Source organism: Scyliorhinus torazame, chromosome 26 (assembly GCF_047496885.1).
Source record: "Scyliorhinus torazame isolate Kashiwa2021f chromosome 26, sScyTor2.1, whole genome shotgun sequence".
Lineage (NCBI taxonomy): Eukaryota > Metazoa > Chordata > Chondrichthyes > Carcharhiniformes > Scyliorhinidae > Scyliorhinus > Scyliorhinus torazame.
The window spans coordinates 44,019,478-44,044,077 of NC_092732.1; the positions used below are offsets into that span (position 1 = coordinate 44,019,478).

Consider the following 24,600-nt stretch of genomic DNA (forward strand, 5'->3'; position numbering starts at 1 on the left):
GGTCACTCCTGGATCACTCCGGGATCAGTCTCTGTTGGAGGGAGGTCAGTCTGGGATCACTCCGGGATCACTCCGGGATCACTCTGTGTTGGAGGGAGGTCAGTCCGGGATCACTCCGGGATCACTCTGTGTTGGAGGGAGGTCAGTCTGGGATCACTCCGGGATCAGTCTCTGTTGGAGGGAGGTCACTCCGGGATCACTCTGGGATCACTCCGGGATCACTCCGGGATCAGTCTGTGTTGGAGGGAGGTCAGTCCGGGATCACTCCGGGATCACTCTGTGTTGGAGGGAGGTCAGTCTGGGATCACTCCGGGATCAGTCTCTGTTGGAGGGAGGTCACTCCGGGATCACTCTGGGATCACTCCGGGATCACTCCGGGATCAGTCTCTGTGTTGGAGGGAGGTCAGTCCGGGACCACTCCGGGATCAGTCTCTGTTGGAGGGAGGTAAGTCTGGGATCACTCCGGGATCACTCCGGGATCTGTCTCTGTTGGAGGGAGGTCAGTCTGGGATCACTCCGGGATCACTCTGTGTTGGAGGGAGGTCAGTCTGGGATCACACTGGGATCACTCCGGGATCAGTCTCTGTGTTGGAGGGAGGTCAGTCTGGGATCACTCTGGGATCACTCCGGGATAACTCCGGGATCACTCTGTGTTGGAGGGAGGTCAGTCTGGGATCACTCTGGGATCACTCCGGGATAACTCCGGGATCACTCTGTGTTGGAGGGAGGTCAGTCTGGGATAAGTCTGGGATCACTCCGGGATCACTCCGGGATCAGTCTCTGTTGGAGGGAGATCACTCTGGGATCACTCCGGGATCACTCCGGGATCACTCTCTGTTGGAGGGAGGTCAGTCCGGGATCAGTCTCTGTTGGATGGAGGTCAGTCTGGGATCACTCTGGGAACACTCCGGGATCAGTCTCTGTTGGAGGGAGGTCAGCCCGGGGTCAGTCTCTGATGGAGGGAGGTCAGTCTGGGATCACTCCGGGATCACTCTGTGTTGGAGGGAGGTCAGTCTGGGATCACTCCGGGATCAGTCTCTGTGTGGGAGGGAGGTCAGTCCGGGATCACTCCGGGATCAGTCTCTGTTGGAGGGAGGTCAGTCCGGGATCACTCTGGGATCACTCCGGGATCACTCTGGGATCACTCCGGGATCACTCCGGGATCAGTCTCTGTTGGAGGGAGGTCAGTCTGGGATCACTCCGGGATCACTCTGTGTTGGAGGGAGGTCAGTCTGGGATCAGTCTGGGATCACTCCGGGATCACTCTGTGTTGGAGGGAGGTCACTCCGGGATCACTCCGGGATCAGTCTCTGGTGGAGGGAGGTCAGTCTGGGATCACTCCGGGATCACTCTGTGTTGGAGGGAGGTCAGTCTGGGATCAGTCTGGGATCACTCCGGGATCACTCCGGGATCAGTCTCTGGTGGAGGGAGGTCAGTCTGGGATCACTCCGGGATCACTCTGGGATCACTCCGGGATCACTCCGGGATCAGTCTCTGGTGGAGGGAGGTCAGTCTGGGATCACTCCGGGATCACTCCGGGATCAGTCTCTGTTGGAGGGAGGTCAGTCTGGGATCACTCTGGGATCACTCCGGGATCAGTCTCTGGTGGAGGGAGGTCAGTCTGGGATCACTCCGGGATCACTCTGTGTTGGAGGGAGGTCAGTCTGGGATCAGTCTGGGATCACTCCGGGATCACTCCGGGATCATCTCTGTTGGAGGGAGGTCAGTCTGGGATCACTCCGGGATCACTCTGGGATCAGTCCGGGATCACTCCGGGATCAGTCTCTGGTGGAGGGAGGTCAGTCTGGGATCACTCCGGGATCAGTCCGGGATCACTCCGGGATCAGTCTGTGTGGGAGGGAGGTCAGTCTGGGATCACTCCGGGATCAGTCTCTGTTGGAGGTAGGTCAGTCCGGGATCACTGCGGGATCACTCTGTGTGGGAGGGAGGTCAGTCCGGGATCACTCCGGGATCACTCTGGGATCACTCCGGGATCACTCTGTGTGGGAGGGAGGTCAGTCTGGGATCACTCCGGGATCACTCTGGGATCACTCTGTGTGGGAGGGAGGTCAGTCCGGGATCACTCTGGGATCACTCTGTGTGGGAGGGAGGTCAGTCTGGGATCACTCCGGGATCACTCTGTGTTGGAGGGAGGTCAGTCTGGGATCACTCTGGGATCACTCCGGGATCACTCTGTGTGGGAGGGAGGTCAGTCTGGGATCACGCCGGGATCACTCTGGGATCACTCCGGGATCACTCTGGGTGGGAGGGAGGTCAGTCCGGGATAACTCTGGGATCAGTCTCTGTGTGGGAGGGAGGTCAGTCCGGGATCACTCCGGGATCACTCTGGGATCACTCTGTGTGGGAGGGAGGTCAGTCTGGGATCACTCCGGGATCACTCTGGGATCACTCCGGGATCACCCCGGGATCACTCTGTGTGGGAGGGAGGTCAGTCCGGGATCAGTCCGGGATCAGTCCGGGATCACTCTGTGTGGGAGGGAGGTCAGTCCGGGATCACTCCGGGATCAGTCTCTGTTGGAGGGAGGTCAGTCCGGGATCACTCTGGGATCACTCCGGGATCACTCTGGGATCACTCCGGGATCACTCCGGGATCAGTCTCTGTTGGAGGGAGGTCAGTCTGGGATCACTCCGGGATCACTCTGTGTTGGAGGGAGGTCAGTCTGGGATCAGTCTGGGATCACTCCGGGATCACTGTGTTGGAGGGAGGTCTCTCCGGGATCACTCCGGGATCAGTCTCTGGTGGAGGGAGGTCAGTCTGGGATCACTCCGGGATGACTCTGTGTTGGAGGGAGGTCAGTCTGGGATCAGTCTGGGATCACTCCGGGATCACTCCGGGATCAGTCTCTGGTGGAGGGAGGTCAGTCTGGGATCACTCCGGGATCACTCCGGGATCAGTCTCTGTTGGAGGGAGGTCAGTCTGGGATCACTCTGGGATCACTCCGGGATCAGTCTCTGGTGGAGGGAGGTCAGTCTGGGATCACTCCGGGATCACTCTGTGTTGGAGGGAGGTCAGTCTGGGATCAGTCTGGGATCACTCCGGGATCACTCCGGGATCATCTCTGTTGGAGGGAGGTCAGTCTGGGATCACTCCGGGATCACTCTGGGATCAGTCCGGGATCACTCCGGGATCAGTCTCTGGTGGAGGGAGGTCAGTCTGGGATCACTCCGGGATCAGTCCGGGATCACTCCGGGATCAGTCTGTGTGGGAGGGAGGTCAGTCTGGGATCACTCCGGGATCAGTCTCTGTTGGAGGTAGGTCAGTCCGGGATCACTGCGGGATCACTCTGTGTGGGAGGGAGGTCAGTCCGGGATCACTCCGGGATCACTCTGGGATCACTCCGGGATCACTCTGTGTGGGAGGGAGGTCAGTCTGGGATCACTCCGGGATCACTCTGGGATCACTCTGTGTGGGAGGGAGGTCAGTCCGGGATCACTCTGGGATCACTCTGTGTGGGAGGGAGGTCAGTCTGGGATCACTCCGGGATCACTCTGTGTTGGAGGGAGGTCAGTCTGGGATCACTCTGGGATCACTCCGGGATCACTCTGTGTGGGAGGGAGGTCAGTCTGGGATCACGCCGGGATCACTCTGGGATCACTCCGGGATCACTCTGGGTGGGAGGGAGGTCAGTCCGGGATCACTCTGGGATCAGTCTCTGTGTGGGAGGGAGGTCAGTCCGGGATCACTCCGGGATCACTCTGGGATCACTCTGTGTGGGAGGGAGGTCAGTCTGGGATCACTCCGGGATCACTCTGGGATCACTCCGGGATCACCCCGGGATCACTCTGTGTGGGAGGGAGGTCAGTCCGGGATCAGTCCGGGATCACTCCGGGATCACTCTGTGTGGGAGGGAGGTCAGTCCGGGATCACTCCGGGATCAGTCTCTGTTGGAGGGAGGTCAGTCCGGGATCACTCTGGGATCACTCCGGGATCACTCTGGGATCACTCCGGGATCACTCCGGGATCAGTCTCTGTTGGAGGGAGGTCAGTCTGGGATCACTCCGGGATCACTCTGTGTTGGAGGGAGGTCAGTCTGGGATCAGTCTGGAATCACTCCGGGATCACTGTGTTGGAGGGAGGTCACTCCGGGATCACTCCGGGATCAGTCTCTGGTGGAGGGAGGTCAGTCTGGGATCACTCCGGGATCACTCTGTGTTGGAGGGAGGTCAGTCTGGGATCACTCCGGGATCACTCCGGGATCAGTCTCTGGTGGAGGGAGGTCAGTCTGGGATCACTCCGGGATCACTCTGGGATCACTCCCGGATCACTCCGGGATCAGTCTCTGGTGGAGGGAGGTCAGTCTGGGATCACTCCGGGATCACTCCGGGATCAGTCTCTGTTGGAGGGAGGTCAGTCTGGGATCACTCTGGGATCACTCCGGGATCAGTCTCTGGTGGAGGGAGGTCAGTCTGGGATCACTCTGGGATCACTCTGTGTTGGAGGGAGGTCAGTCTGGGATCAGTCTGGGATCACTCCGGGATCACTCCGGGATCATCTCTGTTGGAGGGAGGTCAGTCTGGGATCACTCCGGGATCACTCTGGGATCAGTCCGGGATCACTCCGGGATCAGTCTCTGGTGGAGGGAGGTCAGTCTGGGATCACTCCGGGATCAGTCCGGGATCACTCCGGGATCAGTCTGTGTGGGAGGGAGGTCAGTCTGGGATCACTCCGGGATCAGTCTCTGTTGGAGGTAGGTCAGTCCGGGATCACTGCGGGATCACTCTGTGTGGGAGGGAGGTCAGTCCGGGATCACTCCGGGATCACTCTGGGATCACTCCGGGATCACTCTGTGTGGGAGGGAGGTCAGTCTGGGATCACTCCGGGATCACTCTGGGATCACTCTGTGTGGGAGGGAGGTCAGTCCGGGATCACTCTGGGATCACTCTGTGTGGGAGGGAGGTCAGTCTGGGATCACTCCGGGATCACTCTGTGTTGGAGGGAGGTCAGTCTGGGATCACTCTGGGATCACTCCGGGATCACTCTGTGTGGGAGGGAGGTCAGTCTGGGATCACGCCGGGATCACTCTGGGATCACTCCGGGATCACTCTGGGTGGGAGGGAGGTCAGTCCGGGATCACTCTGGGATCAGTCTCTGTGTGGGAGGGAGGTCAGTCCGGGATCACTCCGGGATCACTCTGGGATCACTCTGTGTGGGAGGGAGGTCAGTCTGGGATCACTCCGGGATCACTCTGGGATCACTCCGGGATCACCCCGGGATCACTCTGTGTGGGAGGGAGGTCAGTCCGGGATCAGTCCGGGATCAGTCCGGGATCACTCCGGGATCACTCTGTGTGGGAGGGAGGTCAGTCCGGGATCACTCCGGGATCACTCTGTGTGGGAGGGAGGTCAGTCCGGGATCACTCCGGGATCACTCCGGGATCACTCTGTGTTGGAGGGAGGTCAGTCCGGGATCACTCCGGGATCAGTCTGGGATCACTCCGGGATCACTCTGGGATCACTCCGGGATCACTCTGTGTGGGAGGGAGGTCAGTCCGGGATCACTCTGGGATCACTCCGGGATCACTCTGTGTGGGAGGGAGGTCAGTCCGGGATCACTCCGGGATCAGTCTCTGGTGGAGGGAGGTCAGTCTGGGATCACTCCGGGATCACTCTGGGATCACTCCGGGATCAGTCTCTGGTGGAGGGAGGTCAGTCCGGGATCACTCCGGGATCACTCTGGGATCACTCCGGGATCACTCTGTGTGGGAGGGAGGTCAGTCTGGGATCACTCCGGGATCACTCTGGGATCACTCCGGGATCACTCTGTGTGGGAGGGAGGGCAGTCTGGGATCACTCCGGGATCACTCTGGGATCACTCCGGGATCACTCTGGGATCACTCTGTGTGGGAGGGAGGTCAGTCCGGGATCACTCCGGGATCACTCTGTGTGGGAGGGAGGTCAGTCCGGGATCACTCCGGGATCACTCTGGGATCACTCTGTGTGGGAGGGAGGTCAGTCCGGGATCAGTCCGGGATCACTCCGGGATCACTCTGTGTGGGAGGGAGGTCAGTCCGGGGTCACTCCGGGATCACTCTGTGTGGGAGGGAGGTCAGTCCGGGATCACTCTGGGATCACTCCGGGATCACTCTGTGTGGGAGGGAGGTCAGTCTGGGATCACTCTGGGATCACTCTGGGATCACTCCGGGATCACTCTGTGTGGGAGGGAGGTCACTCCGGGATCACTCTGGGTGGGAGGGAGGTCACTCTGGGATCACTCCGGGATCACTCTGTGTGGGAGGGAGGTCAGTCTGGGATCACTCCGGGATCACTCTGTATGGGAGGGAGGTCAGTCCGGGATCACTCCGGGATCACTCTGTGTGGGAGGGAGGTCAGTCTGGGATCACTCCGGGATCAGTCTCTGTTGGAGGGAGGTCACTCTGGGATCACTCTGGGATCACTCTGGGATCACTCTGGGATCACTCTGTGTTGGAGGGAGGTCAGTCCGGGATCACTCCGGGATCACTCTGTGTGGGAGGGAGGTCAGTCCGGGATCACTCCGGGATCACTCTGGGATCACTCTGTGTGGGAGGGAGGTCAGTCCGGGATCACTCCGGGATCACTCCGGGATCACTCTGTGTGGGAGGGAGGTCAGTCCGGGATCACTCCGGGATCACTCTGGGATCACTCTGTGTGGGAGGGAGGTCAGTCCGGGATCACTCCGGGATCACTCCGGGATCACTCTGTGTGGGAGGGAGGTCAGTCCGGGATTACTCTGGGATCACTCCGGGATCACTCTGTGTGGGAGGGAGGTCAGTCTGGGATCACTCTGGGATCACTCCGGGATCACTCTGTGTGGGAGGGAGGTCACTCCGGGATCACTCTGGGATCACTCTGGGTGGGAGGGAGGTCACTCTGGGATCACTCCGGGATCACTCTGTGTGGGAGGGAGGTCAGTCTGGGATCACTCTGGGATCACTCTGGGATCACTCCGGGATCACTCTGTGTGGGAGGGAGGTCACTCTGGGATCACTCCGGGATCACTCTGTGTGGGAGGGAGGTCAGTCTGGGATCACTCCGGGATCACTCTGTGTGGGAGGGAGGTCAGTCCGGGATCACTCCGGGATCACTCTGTGTGGGAGGGAGGTCAGTCCGGGATCACTCCGGGATCACTCTGTGTGGGAGGGAGGTCACTCTGGGATCACTCCGGGATCACTCTGTGTGGGAGGGAGGTCAGTCTGGGATCACTCCGGGATCACTCTGTATGGGAGGGAGGTCACTCTGGGATCACTCCGGGATCACTCTGTGTGGGAGGGAGGTCAGTCTGGGATCACTCCGGGATCACTCTGTGTGGGAGGGAGGTCAGTCCGGGTGATTGACAGTAAGGCTGAGCCGGGCTGGGTTTGCCCAGACTGAGCGTCCCGGAGCCGCTGTCTGAGCTGCTCCCGCTCCCGATCTCCCTGTCCCGGTGTCCCTGCCCCGTGTCCCTGCCCCTCTCCCGCTCTCCCTCTGCGGCCATGGCTCCGGGATCCGCCGCCCTCCTCCTGTTCCTGGCCCTCTGCAGAGTGGCAGCAGCTCGCCAGGAAATGCAAGGTAAGGAACTGCGAGGGTCCCGGAGAAAAATCCCTGCAAAAGTTTCCTGTGGGCGGAAAGTGGATTTCCCACTGTCCTGAACAGGGGATTGTGCCCGTTACTTACTGCTGAGTTATCCCAGGCGCCTGGGACTGAGCCTGGGGTGCGGGGAAGTGTTTGCAATGACAGGATAAGGGAAAGAAAGTTTGGTACAAAGGAAGAGGGATAAAAATTGAAATGAGTTTGCCTCTTCCCATTGCAGTCCTGGGAAAGTCCATGAGGGGCTGTCCCTGTAACCTCTTCCCAATTTCAGGATGTGCTAAAATCCCAAAACTTCTATCCAAAACCTGGAAGGATACTTTATAATAATAATCTTTATTGTCACAAGTAGGTTTACATTAACTCTGCAATGAAGTTACTGTGAAAATCCCCGAGTCACCACATTCCGGCGCCTGTTCGGGTACACAGAGGGAGAATTCAGAATGTCCAATTCACCTAACAGCACATCTTTCGGGACTTGTGGGAGGAAGTTTGATTCCCCGCTGGGTCACTGTCTGTGCGGAGTCTGCACGTTCTCCCCGTGAGTGCGTGGGTTTCCTCCGGGTGCTCCGGTTTCCTCCCACAGTCCAAAGACGTGCAGGTTAGGTGGACTGGCCGTGATAAATTGCCCCTTAGTGACCAAAAAGGTGAGATGGGGATCGGGTGGAAGTGAGGGCTTAAGTGGGTCGGTGCAGACTCGATGGGCCGAATGGCCTCCTTCTGCACTGTATGTTCTATGAAACCGGAGCACCCGGAGGAAACCCACGCAGACATGGGGAGAACGTGCAGACTCCGCACAGGCAGTGACCCAAGCCGGGAATCGAACCTGGGACCCTGGTGCTGTGAAGCCACAGTGCTAATCACTGTGCTGCCCTATTTTACATCTAACATTGGAGAAACTGTCAAAACTTCCCTACATTGAGAGTTCTAACCAAGCCTATGGTCATCACTATGATTTTCCGCGTGCCCATTTAACCTGTGACCTTGTCCCTATGTTAAACACTTGTGAAATTCTTCCCTTGAACAAGATGATAAATCATCATCTTTACCTGGTAATCGCATTTGCTGGGTCTGGCCAGCACCACGCATTCCTAAACAAGCCATATCCATAGCTACCCATTTCACTCTTAAATCAGTATCTACGCTATGGTCGGTCCGTCATAGTGCTAACCACTGTGCCACCCTGCCGTCCCTTGGATTCTTTGACAATGAGTCACCCAGACTCGAAACGGTAGCTCCCTTGTCTCCCCACAGAGGCTGTCGGACCTCCTGAGATCCGCCAGCCTCTCCTGATTTGGTTTCAGGTTCCAGCTTCCGCAGTCATTCGCTTTCAACTTGTTATCCCAGCAGTTGACAGAAGAGGAATCGCACAAACTTAAATTTGGAATTTCGAATCCGTGATCTGACTGAACCTTTAAAGATTGCAGCTATTATTCGTGGAGACGCCCTTTTAGCATAGAACCAGCCCAAGGGGGCTCCATTCATGGAAAGGGGCAGGGGAGGTAGATCAAAATCATTTTCCTTCAGACAAAAGCAAATCACTGCTGGATTCTGAAACGGAAAGTTCCGGGAAATCTCACAGCGTCTGTGGAGGGAGAAGGCAGCTCGCGTTTTGTCAACACGGCGTCCAGATTCGAAACCTCCGCCCCCCCCCCCCCTTCTCTCTCCGCACGTGCTGTCGGACTATTTTCCATCAGTCAAATAAGCCCGACTTACCAGGGCACACTGTCAAACAAAATCCAAGGCGGGCATTTGAAGAATGTAATTAGGAAGGTCTTGCACACACTCAGGATCGGCTCGCGCTGCTCCAGCTGCTGATCCCGGCGCGGACTGTGCGCCGCGGGACCCGTGCACGCGCAGTGGCGCCGGCGCCAACGAGGACGTGCGCAGTGGCCTCCTTCAACGCGCCGGCCCCGACGCAACATGGCGCAGGAGTGCAGGGGCCGGCGCGGAAGAAAGGAGGCCGGGCAGACATAGAGGCCGGCCCACCGATCGGTGGTCCCGCTGGCTCAGAGCTGCGCCGGCGATTTTTTTTTCCCCCGGCCGCTCGGAGAATCGCGGGGGCGGGGGGGCGGGGGGGGGGGTGGGGGGTGGGGGTGGGGGTGGAGGGCCGTGTAGAGCGGCCCCCAACCGGCACCGTGCCAACCACACCGGCCTCAATAGCACCGATTCTCCACTCTGCGAACATGGGACAGTCACAGTCAGCCATGAACACACTGATTGATTGATATTTATTGTCACATGTACCGAAGTACAGTGAAAAGTAGTTTTCTGCGGCCGAGGGAACGTACACAGTACGTACACAGTAGACAAAAAGAATAATCAACAGAGAACATTGACAAATGGTACATCGACAAACAGTGATTGGTTACAGTGCGGGACAAGGGGCCAAACAAAGCAAATACATGAGCAAGAGCAGCACAGGGCGTCGTGAATAGTGTTCTTACAGGTAACAGATCAGTCCGAGGGGGAGTCGTTGAGGAGTCTGGTAGCTGTGGGGAAGAAGCTGTTCCCATGTCTGGATGTGCGGGTCTTCAGACGTCTGTACCTTCTGCCTGATGGACGGGTCTGGAAGAAGGCAGTGACTGGGTGGGAGGGGTCTCTGATAATGCTGTCTGCCTTCCTTTTTTTTTCTTCTTTTTTTATAAATTTAGAGTACCCAATTATTTTTTCCCAATTAAGGGGCAATTTAGCGCGGCCAATCCACCTAAGTTGCACATCTTTGGGTTGTGGGGGCGAAACCCACGCAGACACGGGGAGAATGTGCAAACTCCACACGGACAGTGACCCAGGGCCGGGATCGAACCTGGGACCTCGGCGCCGTGAGGCAGCAGTGCTAACCACTGCACCACCGTGCTGCCCCACCCCCCCCCCCCCCCCCCCCCCCGTATGCCTTCCTGAGGCAGCGGGAGGTATTTAGAGATTCTTGTGTGTTGCGTTGAATTGCGGAATGGGCTAGAAGTGCCAAATTACATCCTCCTGAACCTCAACCCCAATCCAAATCGCATAATTCTGGAACCCCAAACCAGGACCCGGACCCCCCCCCCCCTTCCCGGCTGAATCATGGCCTGGTAGCTATGAGAATAAGGAGCGGGAGTCGGCCACTCAGCCCCTCGAGTCTGCTCCACCATTCAATACGATCATGGCTGATCGCATCCTGGCCTCAATTCCACTGTCCTGCCCGTTCTCCATAACCTTTCAACCCAGTACTAATTAAATAAAAATCTGTCCAACTCCTCAAATTTACCCACTGTCTCGAAATCCACCGCTCTCTGGAGTAGAAGATTCCACAGGTTCACCTCCCTTTGAGAAGTAATTTCTCCACATCTCTGGAATCAATCTGTTGAATTATCCCTCGCCCACCATTCACATTCATCTTTTAAATTCTTTCACGGGAGCTGCGCGGCGCCGGCTTGGCCAACATTCATTGCCCATTCCTTCAGGAGGTGGGGGTGAGCAGCTTGCAGCCCATGTGGCGTAGGGACATCCACCGTGCTGTTAGGAAGGGGAGGGTTCCAGGCTTTTGATCCAGTGCTAGTGAAGGAACGGCGACATCGCTCCCAGTCAGGATGACGCGTGACTTGGAGGGGAACTTGCAGGCGGCGATGTTCCCCCCCAGCCTGCCGCCCTTGCCCTTACAGGCAGCTGAGGTCAGGGTTTGGAGGGCGCTGTGGAGGGAGGCTTGGTGGGTTGCTTACAGTGGGTCCCGTGGACGGTACGCACGCTGCTGCTACTGTGCGTCGGTGTTGGAGGGAGGGAATGTCGAAGGTGGTGGATGGGCTGCCAATCAAGCTGGTACAGTAAGCTGAAAGCGACCAGTCAAGGTGTGGGCATGTCCACTTTCTGTGTTTGTTGGAGTCACAAAATCAATCCAAGTTCCTGTGTCTCACTTTCTGGTTAGAAACCTCAGGGAGGGATTGTGTGAACATCACCTTTACTTGACCTCAATCAGCGTCCGTCATAGAATCGTCGAATCCCTGCAGTCTACACTGACTCACTCAAAGAGCACCCTATCTAGGTCCACTCCTCCACCCTATCCCCGCAACCCCATAACCCCACCTAACCTTTGGACACTAAGGGGCAATTTATCACGGCCAATCCACCTAACCCGCACATTTGGACTGCGGGAGGAAACCGGAGCGCCCGGAGGAAACCCACGCACACACGGGGAGGACGTGCAAACTCCACACAGTCACCCGAGGCCGGAATTGAACCCGGGTCCCTGGTGCTGTGAGGCAGTAGTGCTAACCACCGGGAGGGATAGGGAATGGGGAAAAGTGTGACCACCATGCCGTGCCTGTCGTCATTCTGTTGCCATTTTCTTTGTGTATATCTCCATAATTTTCTGTTCTGGTTTCAGATTTCCGGTATGTATGTGGGTGTGTTTCAGTCTTTGACCGTCCTCTCTCTTTCTCTCTCTCTCTCTCTCTCTCTCTCTCTGTCCCAGCAGTCATTGATTTTGGATCGGTGCAGAATGCAAAACAGGAGGCTGCGATCGTGGAGAAACTGGCCACGGAGATTCTGACGGTGAATGAGCTCTTTGTCGTGTCTGTGTTCAGACTTCCTCCCAGACAGGGTGGCGTTCTGCTGGGTTTCTACGCCAAGAGAGGCAACATGAGGTACCTGGAGGTCACTGTGATGGGAAAGATCAACAGAGGTAGGAGGTGTACACCATGAAAGCAGTTGGCAGTGTATTGGAGGTTAGAGCAAAAGGGGTTCGCATCGTATCAATTCAGGGGCAATCTAGCGCGGCCAATCCACCGACCCCGGCACATCTTTGGGTTGTGGGGGCGAGACCCACGCAGACACGGGGAGAATGTGCAAACTCCACACGGACAGTGACCCGGGATCGAACCTGGGACCTCGGCGCCGTGAGGCAGCAGTGCTAACCGCTGCGCCACCGCGCCGCCCCGTTAGCATTATATTAGGAGGTGAGGAGATAGTGAGGAGGGGGATGGGAAGAATGAGGGATATGAGAGGAATGGGGGGGGGGGGGGGGGGGGCGATATGGGAGGAGATGGGGAGGCCAGGACGGGAAAGAGAATGGGAAAAAGTGCAGCTGATTAAGGTCTTGTTTGTCACTTTTCCGCAGTTCTTGTCCGCTACCTGAGAGAAGACGGGAAAACCCAGTCCGTGAACTTACAGAATGCCAACCTGTCGGACGGCAAGCCTCATTCCATCATCTTGAGGGTCAGTGGGTTTCAACGTGACCTGATCACTGTGGAGCTATACATCGACTGCAGACTGATGGATTCCAGTATGGGGCTCCCAGCCATGGCTACCATTCCCCCCGGGCAAGCAGAGACGGTCGATGTCCGCACTGGGCACAGGGCGTATGCACGGATGCAGGTGAGCTACGGCCACGGGACAAACTTGATTCGATTCAACATTGATCAGCTGGTGCCTGGATCTTCGCGCTTGCACTATTCTATTGGGACGCAATTCAATATTTCCCATCCCTGTGGGTCCACACTGACACTCACAGCAACTCCAAGAGATAGAGTTAGGAGATGGTAGGTGGAACCTAGGGGGGGGGGAGTTGAATGAAGAGATAATGGGATTGAATCAGTGGAGCAGTTGGACAGTAGGGAGGGGTGATTGAATAGTAAGCGATGCCTTTACCTACCTAGTATTTGGATAGCCCGTGTGATGTAACTTGGCTTCACGCGTCACAATTGCACAACGTCACCTGATCTTCCTAAACTGCATTGAATCGAACCTGGGACCCTGGAGCTGTGAAGCAATGGTGCTAACCACTGTGCTACCGTGCCGCCTGTAAATAGATTGATGTAAAACTGCATTTTTTGCAGGGTGAGAAATTTGCAAGAGAAGTATTTTTGAAACCACCTAAGGAAGCGAGTGCAAGAGAAGAGAAACTCTGGCGATTAATAAAGCGTATTTATGGGTTGAATGATGCATCAAGGGTATGGTATTCCTCAGTTAGGCACGTCCTGTTGTAAATGGGTTGTATTCGGTTAAAGGCAGATTCAGTAATGTTCTGTTGGTATCAAGGGAGTCAAGTGGAGATGAAACAGATCGGCCATGAATCTTATTGAATGTCACGACATCACTTCCACTCCCGAGTCCTCTGTCCCCAGCTTAACCTGTGGTAAATCACACATGTGAGTTTTCAAAAATCACGATGCCGCATCTGACATGAGGGTCTATTGGACAGTAGATCCCACAGCTTCTTCCCCACAGCTACAAGACTCCTCAACGACTCCCCCTCGGACTGATCTGTTACCTGTAAGACACTATTCACGACGCCCTATGCTGCTCTTGCTCATGTATTTGCTTTGTTTGGCCCCTTGTCCCGCACTGTAACCAACCACTGTTTGTCGATGTACCATTTGTCAATGTACTCTGTTGATTATTCTCTTTGTCTACGATGTACGTACTGTGTACGTTCCCTTGGCCGCAGAAAAATACTTTTCACTGTACTTCGGTACATGTGACAAGAAATCAAACCAATCAAAAAAAAACCGCACTGCCTCTAAGACATTGCCTCCAAGATATTGCTATGCCAAATATAGAGGGCATGTTCATCTCCGCTGAGATAGACACGACTTGCCATCAGAATGTCCAATTGCAGACTGCGAGCTAGGCCATGGGGCTTGCTCACACAGGAGCCAAACTAAACATTTACAAGACAATCCCAAAGCCCCCACGAAGGTCGTCTCTGTTAACATCAACGCATGTCAGGGCAGCACGGTGGCACAGTGGGTTAGCACTGCTGCCTCACGGCTCCGAGGTCCCAGGTTCGATCCCGGGTCACTGTCCGTGTGGAGTTTGCACATTCTCCCCGTGTCTGCGTGGGTTTCGCCCCCACAACCCAAAGATGTGCAGGTTGGGTGGATTGGCCACGCTAAATTGCCCCCTTAATTGGAAAATAAATGAATCGGGTACTCTAAATTTATTTTTTTTAAAACATCAACACATGGGGAACGAAAGCCCAATTGTGCCCCAAATAGAAATTCATCTCTAAAAACACGTCAAGTCCTTCCAAGGAACAGAGCAGCCACTGACAGAGAACGGAGAGAGAGGGAGAGAGAGACAATAATACATCACCACCTCTACTGGCCAACAACCCATGCCCTCACTGTGGGAGGTGCACAGGATGAATTATCCTTGACCCGCGGAAGGGCTGAGAGACAGAGACCCTCTTATTACAGCCCGATTACAGCGTTCTTACAGCCCACTATCCATTACTCTTCAGGAACCTACACTCTGTGTCCATCACTTAGCACTTTGCATAAATATGGTTGATGATGGTTTTGATTTAAAGGTTTATTTTATCTATTACCCTGAAATAAATAAAATGATTTAACTTTTTGCTGTACTCAGGGCTCATTGGAGGAGTTGAAGTTATTCCTTGGAGGGACAATGACCCGAGTTGGTGCATTGCAGGAGTGTCCGTTTCAGGGCGATGATGCTCTGAGGAACACAGGTACGATTGAATAAACCTGGACAAAATCCCCCTGACTCACAACAAGCTACTCGCAATGGCTGAAACATTGCCTGGGAATTAATTGCTCCAAGAGCTTGTTGACATTCCAAGGAGACGTTGGGTGTTTCCCTGTCATTTAACCTCCCTCCGGCATCTCCCAAATCCTCCTTTTACTCCAAGGGTGAATGGGTGTTGTTAACCTCTGTCCTGTGCCCAGTGTCCAAAGTTTATCTGTGGTGTCCACTTCCTGTGGCCTGAGTGTCCACTTCCTGTGGCCTGAGTGTCCACTTCCTGTGGCCTGAGTGTCCACTTCCTGTAGCCTGAGTGTCCACTTCCTGTGACCTGAGTGTCCACCTCCTGTGGCCTGAGTGTCCACTTCCTGTGACCTGAGTGCCCACTTCCTGTGACCTGAGCGCCCACTTCCTGTGACCTGAGCGTCCACTTCCTGTGGCCTGAGCGTCCACTTCCTGTGACCTGAGTGTCCACTTCCTGTGGCCTGGGTGTCCACTTCCAGTTGCCTGAGTGCCCACTTCCTGTGGCCTGAGTGCCCCCTTCTTGTGGCCTGAGTGCCCACTTCCTGTGCTCAGTGTCTGTGTCTTGTCATCAGATGCCAATATTTGCTTCCAATGCCCCGTCCATTTTTCATTCCAATGGCCAAATCCTGTGTCCAGTGTTGTGTCTCCGCAGTCCAGTGTTCAGTGCGTGATGTTCAGTGTTCACTCTAATCCAATGCTTATATCAGTGTCCTGAGTCCCATGTCCGGTGTCCAGTTCAGATGATCGCCTCTCATTCCAAATGCTGAACTTGAGCTCCTTCGGGCGGCACGGTGGCGCAGTGGGTTAGCACTGCTGCCTCACGGCTCCGAGGTCCTGGGTTCGATCCCGGCCCTGGGTCACTGTCCGTGTGGAGTTTGCACATTCTCCCCGTGTCTGCGTGGGTTTCGCCCCCACAACCCAAAGATGTGCAGGGTAGGTGGATTGGCCGCGGTAAATTGCCCCTTAATTGGAAAAAATGAATTGGGTACTCTAAATTTAAAAAATAAATAAGTTGAGCTACTTGTTGTCTATTTAATGATTTGTCTTCTCTCTTCGCAGTGAATGGTGCAAATTCTGTTCTGGGTAAGTTTTTATCGCTTGCTTGGTATACTGCTGAATTACACTCCTACTGGCCCCTTCGATTGCATGGGGTTCTGGGGTAATTTTTACTGAGAAAAACCTTTAATCCTGAATTTATTAAAAAATTTATGTCTGGGTTTCTTATAAACTTAAATTATGATTTGATACTGAAGCCTGACAGTAAAAGATGTGACCGTCCCGGACTTCCTGCGACTAACGGCAGGAGAACGTGAACTGACTTCAGTACCCTACACTAGGGAAGGGAAATCAGCCAGGGTTCCTGCTCCTGATCACTGTCCAGTGATCCCTGGGTTAGAGAGAGAGAGGGGAAATCAGCCAGGGTTCCTGCTCCTGATCACTGTCCAGTGACCCCTGGGTTAGAGAGAGAGGGGAAATCAGCCAGGGTTCCTGCTCCTGATCACTGTCCAGTGACCCCTGGGTTAGAGAGAGAGAGAGGGGAAATCAGCCAGAATTCCTGCTCCTGATCACTGTCCAATGATCCCTGGGTTAGAGAGAGAGGGGAAATCAGCCAGAGTTCCTGCTCCTGATCACTGTCCAGTGACCCCTGGGTTAGAGAGAGAGAGAGGGGAAATCAGCCAGAATTCCTGCTCCTGATCACTGTCCAATGATCCCTGGGTTAGAGAGAGAGGGGGGAAATCAGCCAGGGTTCCTGCTCCTGATCACTGTCCAGTGATCCCTGGGTTAGAGAGAGAGGGGAAATCAGCCAGGGTTCCTGCTCCTGGTCACTGTCCAGTGATCCCTGGGTTAGAGAGAGAGAGAGGGGAAATCAGCCAGGGTTCCTGCTCCTGATCACTGTCCAGTGATCCCTGGGTTAGAGAGAGAGGGGGGAAATCAGCCAGGGTTCCTGCTCCTGATCACTGTCCAGTGATCCCTGGGTTAGAGAGAGAGGGGAAATCAGCCAGGGTTCCTGCTCCTGATCACTGTCCAGTGATCCCTGGGTTAGAGAGGGGGGAAATCAGCCAGGGTTCCTGCTCCTGATCACTGTCCAGTGATCCCTGGGTTAGAGAGAGAGGGGAAATCAGCCAGGATTCCTGCTCCTGATCACTGTCCAGTGATCCCTGGGTTAGAGAGAGAGAGGGGAAATCAGCCAGGGTTCCTGCTCCTGATCACTGTCCAGTGATCCCTGGGTTAGAGAAAGAGGGGAAATCAGGCAGGGTTCCTGCTCCTGATCACTGTCCAGTGATCCCTGGGTTAGAGAGAGAGGGGAAATCAGCCAGAGTTCCTGCTCCTGATCACTGTCCAGTGATCTCTGAGTTAGAGAGAGAGGGGAAATCAGCCAGGGTTCCTGCTCCTGATCACTGTCCAGTGATCCCTGGGTTAGAGAGAGATGGGAAATCAGCCAGGGTTCCTGCTCCTGATCACTGTCCAGTTATCCTTGGGTTAGAGAGGGGAAATCAGCCAGGGTTCCTGCTCCTGATCACTGTCCAGTGATTCCTGGGTTACAGAGAGAGAGGGGGGAAATCAGCCAGGGTTCCTGCTCCTGATCACTGTCCAGTGATCCCTGGGTTAGAGAGAGAGAGGGGAAATCAGCCAGGGTTCCTGCTCCTGATCACTGTCCAGTGATCCCTGGGTGAGAGAGAGAGGAGAAATCAGCCAGGGTTCCTGCTCCTGATCACTGTCCAGTGATCCCTGGGTTAGAGAGAGAGGGGGGGAAATCAGCCAGGGTTCCTGCTCCTGATCACTGTCCAGTGATCCCTGGGTTAGAGAGAGGGGAAATCAGCCAGGGTTCCTGCTCCTGATCACTGTCCAGTGATCCCTTGGTTAGAGAGAGAGAGGGAAATCAGCCAAGGTTCCTGCTCCTGATCACTGTCCAGTGATCCCTGGGTTAGAGAGAGAGGGGAAATCAGCCAGGGTTCCTGCTCCTGATCACTGTCCAGTGATCCCTGGGTTAGAGAGAGAGGGGAAATCAGCCAGGGTTCCTGCTCCTGATCACTGTCCAGTGATCCCTGGGTTTGAGAGAGAGAGGGGAAATCAGCCAGGGTTCCTGCTCCTGATCACTGTCCAGTGATCCCTGGGTCAGAGAGAGAGAGGGGGGAAATCAGCCAGGGTTCCTGCTCCTGATCACTGTCCAGTGATCCCTGGGTTACAGAGAGAGGGGAAATCAGCCTGGTTCCTGCTCCTGATCACTGTCCAGTGATCCCTGGGTTAGAGACAGAGGGGAAATCATCCAGGGTTCCTGCTCCTGATCACTGTCCAGTGATCCCTGGGTTAGAGAGAGAGGGGAAATCAGCCAGGGTTCCTGCTCCTGATCACTGTCCAGTGATCCCTGGGTTAGAGAGAGAGGGGAAATCATCCAGGGTTCCTGCTCCTGATCACTGTCCAGTGATCCCTGGATTAGAGAGAGAGAGGGGAAATCAGCCAGAGTTCCTGCTCCTGATCACTGTCCAGTGATCTCTGGGTTAGAGAGAGAGGGGAAACCAGCCAGGGTTCCTGCTCCTGATCACTGTCCAATGATCCCTGGGTTAGAGAGAGAGGGGAAATCAGCCAGAGTTCCTGCTCCTGATCACTGTCCAGTGATCCCTGGGTTAGAGAGAGGGGAAATCAGCCAGGGTTCCTGCTCCTGATCACTGTCCAGTGATCGCTGGGTTAGAGAGAGGGGAAATCAGCCAGGGTTCCTGCTCCTGATCACTGTCCAGTGATCCCTGGGTTAGAGAGCGAGAGAGGGGGGAAATCAGCCAGGGTTCCTGCTCCTGATCACTGTCCAGTGATCCCTGGGTTAGAGAGAGAGAGGGGAAACCAGCCAGGGTTCCTGCTCCTGATCACTGTCCAATGATCCCTGGGTTAGAGAGAGAGAGGGGAAATCAGCCAGAGTTCCTGCTCCTGATCACTGTCCAGTGATCTCTGGGTTAGAGAGAGAGGGGAAACCAGCCAGGGTTCCTGCTCCTGATCACTGTCCAATGATCCCTGGGTTAGAGAGAGAGGGGAAATCAGCCAGAGTTCCTGCTCCTGATCACTGTCCAGTGATCCCTGGATTAGAGAGAGAGAGGGGAAATCAGCCAGAGTTCCTGCTCCTGATCACTGTCCAGTGATCTCTGGGTTAGAGAGAGAGGGGAAACCAGCCAGGGTTCCTGCTCCTGATCACTGTCCAATGATCCCTGGGTTAGAGAGAGAGGGGAAATCAGCCAGAGTTCCTGCTCCTGATCACTGTCCAGTGATCCCTGGGTTAGAGAGAGAGGGGAAATCAGCCAGGATTCCTGCTCCTGATCACTGTCCAGTGATCCCTGGGTTAGAGAGAGGGGAAATCAGCCAGGGTTCCTGCTCCTGATCACTGTCCAGTGATCCCTGGGTTAGAGAGCGAGAGAGGGGGGAAATCAGCCAGGATTCCTGCTCCTGATCACTGTCCAGTGATCCCTGGGTTAGAGAGAGAGAGGGGAAATCAGCCAGGGTTCCTGCTCCTGATCACTGTCCAGTGATCCCTGGGTTAGAGACAGAGGGGAAATCAGCCAGGGTTCCTGCTCCTGATCACTGTCCAGTGATCCCTGGGTTAGAGAGAGAGAGGGGAAATCAGCCAGGGTTCCTGCTCCTGATCACTGTCCAGTGAGCCCTGGGTTAGAGAGAGAGGGGAAATCAGCCAGGGTTCCTGCTCCTGATCACTGTCCAGTGAGCCCTGGGTTAGAGGGAGAGGGGGGAAATCAGCCAGGGTTCCTGATCACTGTGACAACTACAAATGTGGTCATTAGGTGAATGACGATTTTTTAAACCGGTGTTTTGCCTGAGGCTAAGGTGGTGATTGCACTGGTTCCTGCCTCTGTCCTGCTATTTGGAGATGGCCAATGGCTGGACAGAAGGGGAGATTGTTGTGGTTGTTGGAGGTCAGCCCTTTGAGCACCAGGACCCTGTTGCAGGAATTCCTGCAGCGATCTGGCCACGTCCAACCATCTGCAGAAGCTTCATCCAAAAACCTAACCCTCCATAAAGTGGGGAGGGGGCGGTTGCGGTGTCCAGACCCCTGTGCTACACCTCTGGTAATGAGGGCGTACACACCAGCCTGAACTGCAACATTCACATTCAGGCCGACACGTTGCTGGTAACATTTATGTCACAGGAATGCTGGGTTAGGACCATTTCCAATCCCCCGCCCACTAACACCCCCCCCCCCCCCTCCCTCCCCCACCCCATTGTGTCCATTGTGTCTGTGCCTGCTCTCTGAGCGATCAATTCACCCACTGCACTCGTAATCTCTCCCATTGAGAAAGGTGGCCCAATATGGTGGGATTGCCCAAACCCCCGGGTCACCTGCCAACACGCCTTTGACATATATCGGCCGTTTCTTCATTGTTGTTGGAGGAAAGTCCTGGAATTTTCTCCCTGACACAGTGTAAAAGCTCCTTCACCACATGGACTACAACGGTTTAAGAAGTAGCCCCATTGCCGCTTTCCCAAGAGCGATTAGATTGAGGAATAAGGGCCGCCATTGGCAACAACCCCCGCATTCCGTGAATGAGTACTCCAAGGAGCCAGTCACTCCTCTCCTCTCACTTGTCAATTACTGCCGAATCATATTGGCCATAGGGTGGCCGATGCACTCCTGAATCCAGGAATTTTATCGGGGATAACCGTGATAAATTGTGAGGCTCGAAACGTGGGTGGTTAGATCTGTCCATCCACCCCGATGTCAAACATGCTAGCCTTACGATTTAAGCTCAGGCGGAAGACAAAGTCCCCTGGGTGAGCTGTTTGTGGAATTGCCTACAATGAATGGGGTGGAGACGGAGATGAAGACTAATGCGAGTTCCTGACTTCTTTATCCTTCAGGTGACCAGACAAAGGCACTGGTCAATCAGTTGGCACTTTTCAATCAGCTCCTTCGTGACCTGAGGGAAGATATCCGAGAGCAGGTAAGCGGGTCTCCTGGGTGAATATCCTGGGCATGGAGTCTGTGCCCTAAGCAGGACGTTAGTAGGATGTTGTCTTGAGCAACAACACAGGGGGTTGGAGGGTTGGGGGGCGGGGGGGGGGGGCTGGGTGACCTGAACACCATGCCAGTGCCCTGAATCGCAGGTCAGGGGGTCCTGGGAGGGGGTCAGGGTTTAGTTACCCCAACAGCACTGTTGTGTTTCATTTGTCTCCTGGTTTCATTAATAGGTGAAGGAAATGTCACTGATACGGAACACCATCCTGGAATGTCAAGTGTGTGGTAAGTGGAACATTCGTAGTCCTTCTGTGTCCAAGTGTTGGCCCATGAGCCACTGTCAATCTCGGAGCAAGAAATATACTCAGTAGATAGGAGGTGAACTCGAAACAGAATCAGTCTAGAAGGTTGAGTGGAAAGGACTCGAGTCAACAGCAAGTGTTTTCAATGGGAGTGAGTGGGAAAGGGTTTGATGTACAATGGGAGTGAGTGGGAAAGGGTTTGATGTACAATGGGAGTGAGTGGGAAAGGGTTTGCTGTACAGTGGGAGTGAGTGGGAAAGGGTTTGATGTACAATGGGAGTGAGTGGGAAAGGGTTTGATGTACAGTGGGAGTGAGTGGGAAAGGGTTTGATGTACAATGGGAGTGAGTGGGAAAGGGTTTGATGTACAGTGGGAGTGAGTGGGAAAGGGTTTGATGTACAGTGGGAGTGAGTGGGAAAGGGTTTGATGTACAATGGGAGTGACTGGGAAAGGGTTTGATGTACAATGGGAGTGAGTGGGAAAGGGTTTGATGTACAGTGGGAGTGAGTGGGAAAGGGTTTGATGTACAGCGGGAGTGAATGGGAAAGGGTTTGATGTACAATGGGAGTGAGTGGGAAAGGGTTTGATGTACAATGGGAGTGAATGGGAAAGGGTTTGATGTACAATGGGAGTGAGTGGGAAAGGGTTTGATGTACAATGGGAGTGAGTGGGAAAGGGTTTGATGTACAGTGGGAGTGAGTGGGAAAGGGTTTGATGTACAGCGGGAGTGAATGGGAAAGGGTTTGATGTACAGTGGGAGTGAGTGGGAAAGGGTTTGATGTACAGTGGGAGTGAGTGGGAAAGGGTTTGATGTACAGTGGGAGTGAGTGGGAAAGGGTTTGATGTACAGTGGGAGTGAGTGGGAAAGGGTTTGATGTACAATGGGAGTGAGTGGGAAAGGGTTTGATGTAAAGTGGGAGTGAATGGGAACGGGTTTGATGTATAGTGGGAGTGAGTGGGAAAGGGTTTGATGTACAGTGGGAGTGAGTGGGAAAGGGTTTGATGTATAGTGGGAGTGAGTGGGAAAGGGTTTGATGTACAGTGGGAGTGAATGGGAACGGGTTTGATGTATAGTGGGAGTGAGTGGGAAAGGGTTTGATGTACAGTGGGAGTGAGTGGGAAAGGGTTTGATGTACAGTGGGAGTGAGTGGGAAAGGGTTTGATGTACAATGGGAGTGAGTGGGAAAGGGTTTGATGTACAATGGGAGTGAGTGGGAAAGGGTTTGATGTAAAGTGGGAGTGAGTGGGGAAGGGTTTGATGTACAATGGGAGTGAATGGGAAAGGGTTTGATGTACAATGGGAGTGAATGGGAAAGGGTTTGATGTACAGTGGGAGTGAATGGGAAAGGGTTTGATGTACAGTGGGAGTGAGTGGGGAAGGGTTTGATGTACAGTGGGAGTGAGTGGGAAAGGGTTTGATGTACAATGGGAGTGAGTGGGAAAGGGTTTGATGTAAAGTGGGAGTGAGTGGGAAAGGGTTTGATGTACAATGGGAGTGAGTGGGAAAGGGTTTGATGTACAGTGGGAATGAGTGGGAAAGGGTTTGATGTACAGCGGGAGTGAGTGGGAAAGGGTTTGATGTATAGTGGGAATGAGTGGGAAAGGGTTTGATGTACAGTGGGAGTGAGTGGGAAAGGGTTTGATGTACAATGGGAGTGAGTGGGAAAGGGTTTGATGTACAGTGGGAGTGAGTGGGAAAGGGTTTGATGTACAGTGGGAGTGACTGGGAAAGGGTTTGATGTACAATGGGAGTGAGTGGGAAAGGGTTTGATGTACAGTGGGAGTGAGTGGGAACGGGTTTGATGTACAATGGGAGTGAGCGGGAAAGGGTTTGATGTACAGTGGGAGTGAGTGGGAAAGGGTTTGATGTACAGTGGGAGTGAGTGGGAAAGGGTTTGATGTACAATGGGAGTGAGTGGGAAAGGGTTTGATGTACAGTGGGAGTGAGTGGGAAAGGGTTTGATGTACAGTGGGAGTGAGTGGGAAAGGGTTTGATGTACAATGGGAGTGAGTGGGAAAGGGTTTGATGTACAGTGGGAGTGAATGGGAAAGGGTTTGATGTACAGTGGGAGTGAGTGGGAAAGGGTTTGATGTACAATGGGAGTGAGTGGGAAAGGGTTTGATGTACAGTGGGAGTGAGTGGGAAAGGGTTTGATGTACAGTGGGAGTGAGTGGGAAAGGGTTTGATGTACAATGGGAGTGAGTGGGAAAGGGTTTGATGTACAGTGGGAGTGAGTGGGAACGGGTTTGATGTACAATGGGAGTGAGTGGGAAAGGGTTTGATGTACAGTGGGAGTGAGTGGGAAAGGGTTTGATGTAAAGTGGGAGTAAGTGGGAAAGGGTTTGATGTACAATGGGAGTGAGTGGGAAAGGGTTTGATGTACAGTGGGAGTGAGTGGGAAAGGGTTTGATGTACAGTGGGAGTGAGTGGGAAAGGGTTTGATGTACAATGGGAGTGAGTGGGAAAGGGTTTGATGTATAGTGGGAGTGACTGGGAAAGGGTTTGATGTACAATGGGAGTGAGTGGGAAAGGGTTTGATGTAAAGTGGGAGTGAGTGGGAAAGGGTTTGATGTACAATGGGAGTGAGTGGGAAAGGGTTTGATGTACAATGGGAGTGAGTGGGAAAGGGTTTGATGTATAGTGGGAGTGACTGGGAAAGGGTTTGATGTACAGTGGGAGTGAGTGGGAAAGGGTTTGATGTACAATGGGAGTGACTGGGAAAGGGTTTGATGTACAATGGGAGTGAGTGGGAAAGGGTTTGATGTACAGTGGGAGTGAGTGGGAAAGGGTTTGATGTACAATGGGAGTGAGTGGGAAAGGGTTTGATGTACAATGGGAGTGAGTGGGAAAGGGTTTGATGTAAAGTGGGAGTGAGTGGGAAAGGGTTTGATGTACAATAGGAGTGAGTGGGAAAGGGTTTGATGTACAATGGGAGTGAGTGGGAAAGGGTTTGATGTAAAGTGGGAGTGAGTGGGAAAGGGTTTGATGTACAATGGGAGTGAGTGGGAAAGGGTTTGATGTACAGTGGGAGTGAGTGGGAAAGGGTTTGATGTATAGTGGGAGTGACTGGGAAAGGGTTTGATGTACAATGGGAGTGAGTGGGAAAGGGTTTGATGTACAATGGGAGTGACTGGGAAAGGGTTTGATGTACAATGGGAGTGAGTGGGAAAGGGTTTGATGTACAGCGGGAGTGAGTGGGAAAGGGTTTGATGTACAGTGGGAGTGAGTGGGAAAGGGTTTGATGTATAGTGGGAGTGACTGGGAAAGGGTTTGATGTACAATGGGAGTGAGTGGGA

The 24,600-nt window shown here is 54.3% G+C and overlaps 1 protein-coding gene across 2 annotated transcripts in view; it reads left to right on the forward strand.

The window, feature by feature from the left end:
• The first annotated feature begins 7,376 nt into the window (after nucleotides 1–7,376).
• LOC140403025 (thrombospondin-3-like) overlaps nucleotides 7,377–24,600 on the forward strand; it is a 91,234-nt gene continuing 74,010 nt past the window's right edge. The window contains exons 1-7 of one of the 2 annotated variants that reach the window (XM_072490688.1): nucleotides 7,377–7,548; nucleotides 12,014–12,223; nucleotides 12,659–12,915; nucleotides 14,911–15,013; nucleotides 16,108–16,131; nucleotides 20,905–20,987; nucleotides 21,235–21,286. In XM_072490688.1, the coding sequence (XP_072346789.1) occupies nucleotides 7,473–7,548; nucleotides 12,014–12,223; nucleotides 12,659–12,915; nucleotides 14,911–15,013; nucleotides 16,108–16,131; nucleotides 20,905–20,987; nucleotides 21,235–21,286 (805 nt within the window). In that variant the 5' untranslated portion in view covers nucleotides 7,377–7,472. The remainder of the gene's footprint in view (nucleotides 7,549–12,013; nucleotides 12,224–12,658; nucleotides 12,916–14,910; nucleotides 15,014–16,107; nucleotides 16,132–20,904; nucleotides 20,988–21,234; nucleotides 21,287–24,600) is intronic. The other variant, XM_072490689.1, reaches the window with a different exon arrangement.